This window comes from Dendroctonus ponderosae, unplaced genomic scaffold (assembly GCF_020466585.1).
Source record: "Dendroctonus ponderosae isolate FM_Combo_2020 unplaced genomic scaffold, Dpon_F_20191213v2 Dpon_F_20191213_3, whole genome shotgun sequence".
Classification (NCBI taxonomy): domain Eukaryota; kingdom Metazoa; phylum Arthropoda; class Insecta; order Coleoptera; family Curculionidae; genus Dendroctonus; species Dendroctonus ponderosae.
The window spans coordinates 6,105,744-6,117,885 of record NW_026018508.1 but is presented as its reverse complement, the minus strand read 5'-3'; the positions used below and the strand labels follow the sequence as shown (position 1 = coordinate 6,117,885).

The 12,142-nt window shown below is 32.5% G+C and overlaps 2 protein-coding genes across 2 annotated transcripts in view; one reads left to right on the top strand and one right to left on the bottom strand.

Moving 5' to 3' along the window:
* LOC109543626 (transforming growth factor-beta-induced protein ig-h3) overlaps window positions 1-2,552 on the bottom strand; it is a 29,926-nt gene extending 27,374 nt beyond the window's left edge. Inside the window, exon 1 of the mRNA XM_048664931.1 lies at window positions 2,384-2,552. Within this exon, the coding sequence (XP_048520888.1) occupies window positions 2,384-2,448 (65 nt within the window). The 5' untranslated portion in view covers window positions 2,449-2,552. The remainder of the gene's footprint in view (window positions 1-2,383) is intronic.
* Window positions 2,553-9,319: 6,767 nt separating this feature from the next.
* On the top strand, window positions 9,320-10,987 carry LOC109543620 (thioredoxin reductase 1, mitochondrial). The gene has a single exon (XM_019913431.2). It carries the CDS (start codon window positions 9,354-9,356, stop codon window positions 10,932-10,934), a length of 1,581 nt encoding a protein of 526 aa, XP_019768990.2. The 5' UTR covers window positions 9,320-9,353; the 3' UTR covers window positions 10,935-10,987.
* The last annotated feature ends 1,155 nt before the right edge of the window (window positions 10,988-12,142 follow it).

Genomic DNA, 12,142 nt, shown 5'->3' with positions numbered 1-12,142 from the left:
CCTGTTACTTATCATTTCTAAGTGCACTTTATAAAAGGCGGTCAGTAAATAATTGCGACACAGGTTGTTAACATTATCATCCATATAAAATAGATAATCCCTGTTCAAAAAACACAAAATACGCATAATTTTCTTTTGAGAATATTTTTCAAAGATTGAAGAAAATCTGATAAAAATAAGTAAATATAGCAGATTAGTAGAAATTACAAACTAGAAATATTCATTGACCGCAGTTTAATATTGAGGACAGTTTTATTTTTAAACAAAATATGTTAAAAATGTAGGGTTTTCGGTGACGTAAATATAAAAATAAAAATGTGTATTCGTTTTATTATCAAAAATAATTCCACTCAAATTTCCAGAATGCAACAGCAGACAAACTGKCATATTATCTTTATTMTTCGATATAAATAATATGGAGCTTTGGTTATTGCCATAATTCTTGTTTCTATAATGAATGAAATTTTCATGCTACATGCTGCATTTTATATGCTAYTTGTGGGCTCAGTGGTTGGTTCCAATTGAACGAATAAAACATATTTCATATAATGCCAAAATCAAACGTATTTCGAAATTCGGCTTACAAAACTGGAACGTTGAACTTTTTGCATTGTTGAGCATTTTCCGTTTTCTACCACTTATGGAGACAAAACAAATAGGTTGCAAGAACGAAAATAAATGCTACTTACGTTTGCTGCTTCCATCGCATAATCTAATCGCAATAAATTGCGATCGATAATTTAGACCATAAAAGAACATAAATTTAAGGCGTTGCGAGGTTTCTTAATTTTCTGATCCGCCTTTTTCGCCAGTTTAATACTACTTCCTGTTTCTGTTAAATTGTTTTGTGGTGTCTACTTGTTTGCTACAGCCATTTGCTTCTTTTAACGTTTTACGCAGTGTCCTTTAGTCAAATTAATTTTTTTTGTGTCAATTTGTTTTACTTCTAATTTTCTGCAAATCACACATCGTAGTTTAAAATATGTGATGATGACCGAAATTCAAATCCAAAACTGTCGGTTTCAGTCTCTAATTAATTCCAATGTGCTTAACCGCAAAAATAAAATCAAAATTATTAGAAAAAATGACAAAATAAAATATAAAAATTATTTAAAGGCACGAGCTTATTCTATTTCCAACTTTTTTCTTCAACGTTAATGTGAGTTTCGCAAAAACGTTTGATATAACTTACTCAAATGAGAGCGGAATTATTAATTAGGTACTCACTTATTTTTTGTGCATGTAGTCGTAATAAATAATAAAAAAAAAATAAAGGTTACATACCAAAATTGCCGTTTTTACCTAATGTATAAGTGATGGCTGGCAGAAGAGAATACAACAATGAGAACAGAGTACAGAAGCCATTCCACAAAATGAATCAGAAAATAGACAAATACTAATAAAATTTAACATATACATATTTGAAACAAAGTGTATTAGAAATTATAAAGTTAGCACAAATTTTCCTCTGAGAAGTGAAGTGAAAGAGAGTTTTGGAGAAGCTGAAAAATTATGTGAAGACAATAACATATAAAAAATAAAAACGAATTTTCGAATTTTTAATGAATTTGTGTTTATTATTCTGATTTAACACTCACTAAATCCTAGTAGGTCAACTAAGTAAAATAACAAAATTCTTTAATATTATCCAGAAAATATCCGGAATTTCATGCTCAAAGGTTTAGCTATTTGCACATTTCTTTATATCTTGAAAATATGCCGTTCTTCAACTTTTTACAAAAATTATTCAAAAAGGGTTTTATTCTTTTTTTAAAAGTTTATTCTTTGTTTCGGCAGCACGAGTGACTTGCGCCTTCAAAAGTGGTTTGTTTGTCGAGATTCTTTTCCACGACTGCATCAAAGCAAAAAAATTAGTTTATGTGATAAATTATTTAATAAACTAATTAACACATATTATAATTTCGAATTATTGCACATCACACTGCTGTTAGCAGGTAGCCAGTCGAATAGCAGTTCTAGGTATTAGAAAAGTCATGAAATGTAGGTAGCAATAAATGAAAATAAGCTCATGTGAAGGCAAAGTTTAATAACTTGGTAAATTTAACAGTTGGTGAAATATATGAAAATTTCATTTTTTATTATGTTTTTATTTATGTAGCATCAATATTTACATACTTATTTACAATCAGAGACAAAAGAACTCCTCTAATACTAATAGGAAAACAATTACATGAAACAGAAATTGAAATCCTAATTTTCTTAAATAAACTTTTAAACGAAGCATTTTCCGATCTTCAACTGAAAATTTGACAAAAAAATACAATTGAACCCATCAATAACAAAAAAAATGTTTAAATAAATTTCAATTAATCAACGATCATTCAAATGAGCCTAAGAAGCTACTTTCTCCATATTAACTTACTTGAACAGATCGGCCTGAGCACTCAGAACTAACAATACACAAAACAAAAACGCTCGCCTCAGCATTTTTGCGCTGATTGGTACTAAAAATGTCTTTTCTTGGCTTATACGAAACTGTTAATGCGCGTTTTAAACAATTGACTCTAGCTAGAATGACCGGCTCTTCGCCTGTATTTATAAACGCGCGACACTGAACCGAGGAAGGGGGTTCTAATTGGCAGTGTCGGGTACATAAGCGATTTTCTTTCCAGAAGTTTCTTTAAATTGCCTGGAAAATTACCACAATTATCTTCAGTTAGTTGAAGGACCAAGTTATCACGGTTTGCGTGCCATAAATCTTGTAATAAGTAACAAAATATTATTTATTTAGTTACAGAACTATCAGTAACAGCAACTTAATAGAAAGTATTTGTTAATATCTATACAATTGATTTTTTCTTCTTTGCTGTCTTTATTGTTTGTCCAGATATATATTACTTTGCCAATCTGCAGAAAGCTATTTTTGAATCTGAAAATGGAAGCTGCTTCAGCTTCACTTTAAAAAATGACAATATAATATTTCGTGTATCTTTATTAGTGTTAAACATTTCATTTCTAAAGTTAATTGTATATAATTAAACTAAATATGCAACAGTGGTTTCAAAATTGTGGAGAAGAAGATTCCTCAAAATACAAAAGGTTTTAATATAGAAAATGAAACCCATCTTCGGCCCAACACCGGCTTGTCCCAGCAATCTTAAAAAGCAGATAATATGAAATGGACCACAAAAAGTTTAATTATATATAAATGAATGTAATCTAATAAATAAAAAACCGCATATGATCAAAATTTAGATATATACATAAATGAAAGTAAGTCATAGGGTTTTTAAACGTTCGATTTCTAGCAATAAGCGCTGACACATATATAAAATAAGCAAATACTCAGAACCACCATAATAAAGAAACAAGATAGGAGAAAGCGAATAAGGGAATAAGTAGGATGAGAGAGGCGAGAGCAGTTAAAATATTTATATTAAGTAACAAAATTACAAATTAGAAACAAAGTTTAAAGTTCGCCAACGTTTTCTAGAAGTTTCTGGGAATATGATTTTTTTATTCTTTCTGTTTCAGACAAATCAGCTTCAGAAGAGCTTGACGCCGCTGGTTGCATCCAACACAACCGTTATTCGCATTGCCTGCAGCGTCATTTCTTGTAAGTACCTTTCAGTTTATTACTTTAGAGTAGTCCGAAGCGTCCAATGAGGTTTCAGATGGTACCGGTAGTACCTCGAATAGTGAAGACGTCATCACGATATCATCTTGCCAATTTCTCTTGTACGTTTTTATTTTTAATTTAACCCAATAGCCAAAAAGAAACTTATTATTGGCTGAAATTTCTAGCAAACATGGGAGAGAAAACCGGTTATTCAAGCTGGGTTTTTCAAATTTGACCGTTTTTTATTAAACATTTGAAACCGAACAGAAAGTTCACTAAAGTATATTGAAAGTAAAGACGCATTTAGCGCGGCTATAAAATTACTGAAAACGAAACACACATTTGCAGCTACTACAAATCTAGATAGTCACTGTGTAATATTTTTGGGATTTTGCATCAAGTTTTAAAATAATCCCTTGTGAAATACATACATTAATTATCAGGATAACAATTAACGTGTTGATGTTTGCTTTGAAGAATAAGTTTAAAAATATTTGATGTGCCGAAGAAAACAATTTTTGTAAGTTCAGTGCCAACTTTTTAAAAAAACCATCTTTAAAAAAAAAAAATTTATTTGCGAGTTGAAAATTTGCCGCAGTCTTAACCGAAAATGAAGAAACAGCTTCAGAAACTTCAAAAGTTCTACTTTAATGTCAGTTTCAAAGATTTCTAAATAAAGAGGACAATATCGTATTTTAGGAGCTTTCCATTAGCAGTTTTTTACACAACAAGCATAAATAGTAACTAACAATTTACCGATAAACTGCTCATAATTTTCTTAATGGTTTTGATCCGAATGTCTGTTCTGATTAAGTAAATGAAGTTATAAACTAATACTTCATAAAATAGAAAAGTTTTTTTAAATTCATTGTAAGGGTTTTGCTGAAATTTTTATTATATTTGTTTAATACTATGTTTAAAAATACATTCCCAAACATATTTTTAAAGCTTTTATTAATGTTTGCACAATGAAATTTCTGATCTACTGTTAAGACTGAAACAAAGGAAATGTTTTTGAAACGCTTGGTATACGTTTTTCTAATGTTATTTTCAATTGTAAATTAATTAAAGATTTTTCTAAATTACATACGTAATGAATAATAAAATTAACTACTTAAAACGAAAATATATTAAATACAGTAAGTTGTATCTTTTAGATCAGAAATCGAATCTCGGTCATAATTATTTTTTAATTAAGCAAGCAGGAAAGCATCTATTTTTCTATTTTGAGGGCCAGTTTTTTATTTTGAGGGCCAAAGAAGGTTTTTTGAATTATGGAAAAATTGTTCTAAAAAAACAGCGTTTATTGTTTATTGTTTATTTTTGTATATACATTTGTAAACAATATATTTTGGAACAAATATCGTCAACAACATAAAAAATAAAATGAAACACAGAGAGTTGTGAATTCATAAGTGAAAAGTGAGTTTTAGAAAAATCTGCAATCTGAACGACGATATTTTTTCTTTGTGTGATGCATGAACTGAAGATGCAAAAGTTTCGCGTTTTAAGATTATTTAAAAGTCATTTCTACCAAATATGTAGAATAATAAACTTTGCTCAATTTGCATTAAATGGTCATCAATTGAACTAATTGCTTTTAGAAACTTCACAATTTTTAAATAAGTTTAAGCGTATATTTTGCGATTAAATGCAGTTATTGTGCTCTAAAAGGCCAAATGTCGCTTGTTTTAGAGAAAAGTGGCCTTTTCTTGTTATAATTCTTCATATTAACATGTAGGAAAACAGACAAAAAATTTAAAAAATTATAGATATATGTACATATGATTTGCTACTTATTTTTCTTAAAAGTATTAGAAATCGTAAATGTGGCGGAAAAAGATGGTTCATAACCTTATGGATTCAAAACAAGTCGAATTTCTATTTAAGTTTTTTTCTCAGGTCCATGGTTAACGAGATACAGGGTATCAAAGTTTTTAAAAAATTGGTATTTTCTTTTTAACTCCTACAGTTTATGAGATATTTTGCTCAAATTTTTAACGTAGGCTAATGTTTAGACCCTTTACTCGTAGGTTAGGCGACTAGTTGTGCAAATTTACAGGGTGTTCTTTTTTCTAGAGGCATACCCCTCTTTACCCCCCCAAACTTTTTTGTGGTGCGCCACTGACTTCTAGAAAGCAAATTTTTCAATTTGCTGTTCAATTCAAGAATTTTCCGATCTCTCGTAGTTTTTTTATATCTGCCTTCGTTTTCGAGTTATTTGCAAAAATCCATGTATCTGAGTGATTTTCCATAAATTTTCTTATAAACTAATACGCTTTTTGAGTCCTTTTGTTCACATTTTTTTGTGAAAGAAATTTTATAATAAATTGAAATATTTGTTACGTTGTATGATATTATTTGGATTAGCTTGCAGCCGATAAACTTCAATTATTGTAAATTAAATAAAAGTAAGAAAAATACAATTTAAAGTTTACAGTTTGTCAGCCATCCCTATTTTAACTTCTTGCACTTGAAGCTTTCACAGAAAAATGTGAACAAAAGGACCCAAAAAAATGTATAAAAAAATGTATAAGAAATCACCGAGAAACCCTACATAGACTTATATTTTTGCAAATAACTCGAAAACAAAGACAGATACAAAAATACCGCAAGAGATCGAAAAATTCTTAAATTGAGCAACAAATTCAAAAATGTGTTCGGTCGAAGTCAGTGGCGCACAACAAAAAGTTCGGGGGGAGGTAAAAGGGGGTATGCCTCTAGAGAAAACAAGACGTTGTAGATTTTCACAGCCAGTCGCCTTACGGGTAAAAGGTCTAAACATATCTCATACTGAACAAAATATCTCATAAACTGAAGGAGTTAAAGAGAAAATACAATTTTTTTTTGAAATTTTAACACCGTGTATCTTGTGGGCCTGAGAAAAAAGTACAGCGAAAATATATTTAATTTTTCTTGGTCAAACGGCAACATTTGTTTTATTTTGTGTATACAATTACCTATTCATTGCACAACTATCTAACCAATACATTGACAGTTTACTCAATTTATATTATATTCCTAAAAAATTGGATACCTGCTTTTAATCTATTATATTTAATCTGCTTTTTCAGTACCTTTTCGTATATGTTTATAAAGTTTATTAATATTTATTTTAAAATCCGGCTATTTTGTTATTTAAGAAACGCTACAAAACACAAAATATTTGGAGCAATGATTTGCAACTTGTACATAATTAACTTGCAGTCAAAATAGTTATCTTCCGAGCAAAACATGATTCAAAAATGATTCAAACTGATTAGACGCTCGCCAACAACACTTTATCAAGTTGCTCCAGAACAGGATAGAATTTTTATCGCAGTCTCAATGTGGCTTGCAACAAAGCGAATTGTTGTCATTATTTAATTAAAAGCCATTTGCTAAATTTAGTTTATACGTAGCGATAAAAGGGAAATGTTCGAGAAAGTCATTAGCGATGTTTACATGACGAATTAAAGTGGCACTTTGCAAACGTGTGCGAAATGTAAACGATTGGTCATTAATTTTCTTTTATGTTATCGGTGTTTTACTTTTTTGAACGATTCTCTGCCAAATTTCGTTCAAATTCCCACATCCAAAAATGTTCTAAATTAACTTCTAGATAAGATGGACGGACAGAGTGGTGGATATCAAACGCAACAAAACATTTCCGGGTCAAGGGTTATAGAGACTATTATGTTTAAATTTTAGTATAGCACAGATACACACATTGAGTATGTAGAGAGCTATTGATTGAACTTTGGTTACTCCGTTTTAATTTCTATTCTGAAATTTAGGGGAAAACATTAAATACGAAAGGTGTGGAATACAAACTAATCTGAAATCTTAAAAATGTGTGTTCAACGTGTGTTCATGCAGCATTATGATTTTATAATAAAGATTTTTTAAGTTCGAAATAGATCTACTTTAGATCAACATGTTGTATTCCGATTGAACCATGCAGATTTATTTCAAATTTATTTTTATTTCAAGCGTTTATTATAAAGTGAAAATGGTGCATAAGCGCACATGAAAAACTTCTTTTCTCTCGCTATTGAGATTTCAGATTACTTTGTTGAAATACAAAGACTTTTGAATATAAATATGTTCACCTGTTCCAAACACACACCCACAAATTCAACAACAATCACCAAATTTAACTTCAATTATTGTCATAAAAGAAGCAAAAAAGCCCTGAAGAACCACAATCTATAGAGGAAACAATGTCAAGCTATGTTGCAGGAGCCTAAAAAATATGAAAAAACAAAAAAGGCATAGCGGAATAAAGCAACGCAAAAATGGCTCCTAAATCGCCAGCTTGCAGCTATCTATAATGTATGATGTAATTCAACACATTAAAAGACAATGTGAGAAAGCAATCCAGACGTCGAAAATATTAATGCAACCTTACACAAGAACATCTACGTCTGGAAAACGCAACGTGGTATTTATTATAACTAATAAAATGAAAATCTCAATTTACCCAAATCCCATGAGTGCAAATAATTATATTAAATAATTATGTTGAACATTTTTGAGTGCTTAAATTTGTCTTTTAAGTTGTATATTTAAAAAGGCCGAAAAAAACGCGGTTTTTAAATTAGTTTATGTTTTTTACAATAATCTTCTGAAACATCCTTTAATCCTAATCGATTAAGTTTTGGTAAACCGACTTTCTCAAATGTTGTTTTGAAACCTTAAAAGCTCGACTTTCCTGTTGGTTAATAGGGCTAGTTTTTAGGCCCTTTAATTGCAACACGTTTTACGTTATCCTTTATTCTGAGCATGCGCATTACTAAAGAAATAACCGTTTACGTTATTAAAGGATAACGTGTTCCTTTATTTACGTACGCGTAGCGGTAACGTTAATAAGCATCACGTTAAAAAGCAGAACGACGGTGCTGACATATTTGACTTATTTCTAATATTATTAATAAAATAAGCGGCTATAAAAGAATAAGAAATGTATTGTAAATTTGAATAAGACTTTTTCATTGATTAATTTACGCCATTATTGCGTAATTACGGATTTGATGTGAAAATTGTTTGGGCAAATTTGAACTTTGGCAACACTACTAGCATCACACGAACAGGTTCTAACTTCTAACCCATAACCTAACTATTTGATTTTGAATTCTTATTTAATGTGTTCGGAATGTGTTCGGAATATGTTCGTTCTGAAACCTAAAATTGATAATAATAAGATGATCTCTGGGTTCTAATATTTTCTAAATTAAAAATAGCTAGATAATGGCAGCTTCAATGCTTGCTTCCTCTTTTACCACTTTTTGTTTAATGACAATACAAACTTAAACTAGCTTTGAAACCTTTCCAAACAAAACGGGATAAGAAAACAATAAAGTGAGGTTTATTTTATTAAGAATGCAACAAACGCGGTATCAAAAATTAAAAAAACGCACTAACGTTATTTGCCTGAACACCTTATTTTTTTTAACCCTGCGCATGATCACAATAACGTTTAGGGTTTAAGGCCAACGTAATTTTAAGGAGCCTAAAAACTCTCTAATAATTTGATTCTTTCCGTTCAAATCACCTTATTATAGCAGCCCCAAAATTTGCACGGTATTCAGAAACACCCTGTACAATGTATACAATTTTGTTCGCAATATTATTTCAATCTCTAGGCATTTTAAGAAAACCCTTGGGGGAATGAACTTTCCAAGTCTTTTGAAAGAACGAAACTTTTGAAAGAACGAAACTTTTGAAGGAACGAAACTACCAAAAAAACGCTGCTAAAACATTTTCAATAAAAAAATATTTGTCAAATGTCACCATGCAATCAATCCATTACGTTTCCAACATGATTCGATTTAATCACCTAAAATCGCGAATTCTTCTATCAAAATCCTGTGCCCACCAAATATGCAGGCATTTCAACAGTCTAAGGGATCCCGATGTCTTCGACTACGATCTTGTGGTCATTGGAGGCGCCCCAGGGGGATTAGCAGCCGCAAAAGAAGCGGCTTCTTTAGGCGCTAAGGTTGTAGTTGCCGATTATGAGGCTCCCATCCTAGCTGGAGCTTCTTGGGGCTTAAGAGGCAGTGGGGCAAACGTAGGAAGCATTCAAAAGAAATTAATGCACCAAGCTGCCCTTCTTGGGGATGCTCTACAAGATGCTCAAAGCTTTGGCTGGAAAATTAGTGGTAAAACTGAGCACAGCTGGCAGAAGCTAACAGGCGCTCTACAAGCTCACTTACAATCATTGAACAGTACCAACAAACAGGAGCTAAGAGATAAAAACATCAGCTACATAAGCGGACATGCTAGGTTTGAAAGCAGCCGGATATTGCAAGTCGCTACAAACCAAGAAGAAGTCGCTCTTTCGGCCAAATATTTCCTGATCGCAGTAGAGGGGTTTCCAAAGTATCCCGACATTCCTGGAGCTCTGGACTATGGAATCACTAGTGATGATATTTTCACTTTGAAACACCCTCCAGGCAAGTCGCTGATAGTTGGCGCTGGTTGTTCTGGATTGGAATGCTCAGGTGCTTTGAACGTGCTTGGCTATGAAACAACAGTAATGTTTAAAGACTCCATACCTTTAAGAGGATGCGATCAACAGATGGCCTCAATTGTAAAAGCCGAAATGGAGAGCAGAGGAGTTCGGTTTCTACTGGAGTGCCTGCCAGAGTCCATTGAGAAAAACCATACTGGAAAATTGCAGATTCTATATTCAAATAAAACCAAGCAAAAGTTTTCTGCAGAGTTTGACACCATCCTGTTTGCTATTGGTCGACGAAGTCTTATCAACGAGCTTCAGCTTGAAAGGGCCGGAGTGCAAACCGACTTAACTAATGGAAAAATCATTGCGAAAAATGAACAAACTAATGTCCCACATATCTATGCTATTGGTGAAGTTTTATACGGTTTTCCCGATCAAACGCCCGTTGCAACTCAAGCCGGGCGTTTGTTATCCAGAAGACTCTTTGGAGGCAGTAGGGAAACTGTGGATTACGAAAACATACCAACGACCATATTTACTCCTTTGGAATATGGATTTGTCGGTCACAGTGAAGAAGAGGCTCACCAGCGATACGGAGGCTCCGAAATAGAAGTTTATCACAGCTTTTATAAGCCACCTGAATATTCGGTGTCGAAGAAGAGCACTTCCAACTGCTACTTGAAAGTGGTTTCGTCGAGGGACGCAGATCAGAAAGTTCTGGGAATGCACTTTATTGGCCCGCAGGCAGGAGAGATAATCCAGGGCTTCTCCGCCGCCATGAAATGTGGCTTGACTGTTGAATCTTTGATAAATACCGTTGGTATTCATCCGACCTTAGCGGAGGAGTTTACGAAAATCAACATCACCAAACGCTCCGGACGGGATCCGACTCCAGCATCATGTTGCAGTTAGTATTTTCATTGGAAAATAATTTTCTTACATGGAATACATTTTGGTCGAGCATGTTTTATTCAATCAAGTTATGTACTGTGCAGTCGAGTGTCCGTTTTATGAGCTCAAGCATCGGTTAAATTAAGGCAAAGTTGCAAATTTGGAGCAGGAATAACTTGCCTTTGAGAAAACGTTTTCATAAAATGCTAAGCTTCTGAAATTTAAATAACAACTTAAAATATGATTAACAGAAAGTCCTTTCTTGTGGTGCTGAAGGCTGCTCTTGTGTCTTCAACAACAACCATCAGAACATATTCTGCTTCCATCTGTTTCAGTTTAAGAGATCTCTTCACCATTCTTCAAAAAATACCCGTGCTCAAGCATATGGTATGGTCATCAATTACAAAAGAAATCGAATTTTGGGATTTCGAATATAATGTTGAATTTTTTGTTCGCATAAATTATGCAGTGTGTATACACTTTTCTTTCGTGTCCCGTAAGAAAATGATCAAAATGACTAGCATCTGACCTAACTTTAATTAAGAAAAAACATCTGCCGTAAGTAATTACGTTTTTTGAAATAACGGTAGAATTTTGAAATAACGATAGAATGATACGTGACAAGGACAAAGCTTTCCATTTATGCAAATTAACTGTGTTTGGATCATTTGGAAAGATTTGATTTTTTCGAAAACATCGACCTCTACCCTTCCGAAATTTTGGGCAAAAATTTAAATATTTTGCAAGAAAGTATTTGATTGAGTGCTTTCGAACCAAGGAGCTTCCCAATTACGTAAATTTACAATGTTTAGGCCAAAATTAATTGTTATCAAGAACTAGGCCTGGGTAACACTGTGTTGAGTTGTTGCCGCTTTCTGAGTTAACGGGTTATAACTCATCGGTTAATGAGTTATAAGTCATTAATTAAAGCGGATTAAAGCTTTACGAGACCCCAGACCGGAATTTTAACATCTAAAAAAAGGTCATCAACATTTTTTAAGAACGAATAAAGAACGAAGAGAATAACGTTTTACTACTTTGTCCAAACAACTATAAAAAAGAACATCTACATTTCCTCAGCAACAGAGCTCAAAGGAAGTCGACGAGTTCTCTTGGAGAAATACGCGGTTTTTCTGTTTAGAGATATTGACCTAAAAGTAAATAAACCCCAGTTTCCAAGAGTTTTCCAGATAAATGATTAGACTTTCGCTTTTCCTGTTCGGGAAATA

What these genes read in the sequence shown, in the direction of transcription:
- LOC109543620 (XM_019913431.2), top strand. Translation starts at nt 9,354, where the DNA reads ATGCAATCAATCCATTACGTTTCCAACATGATTCGATTTAATCACCTA.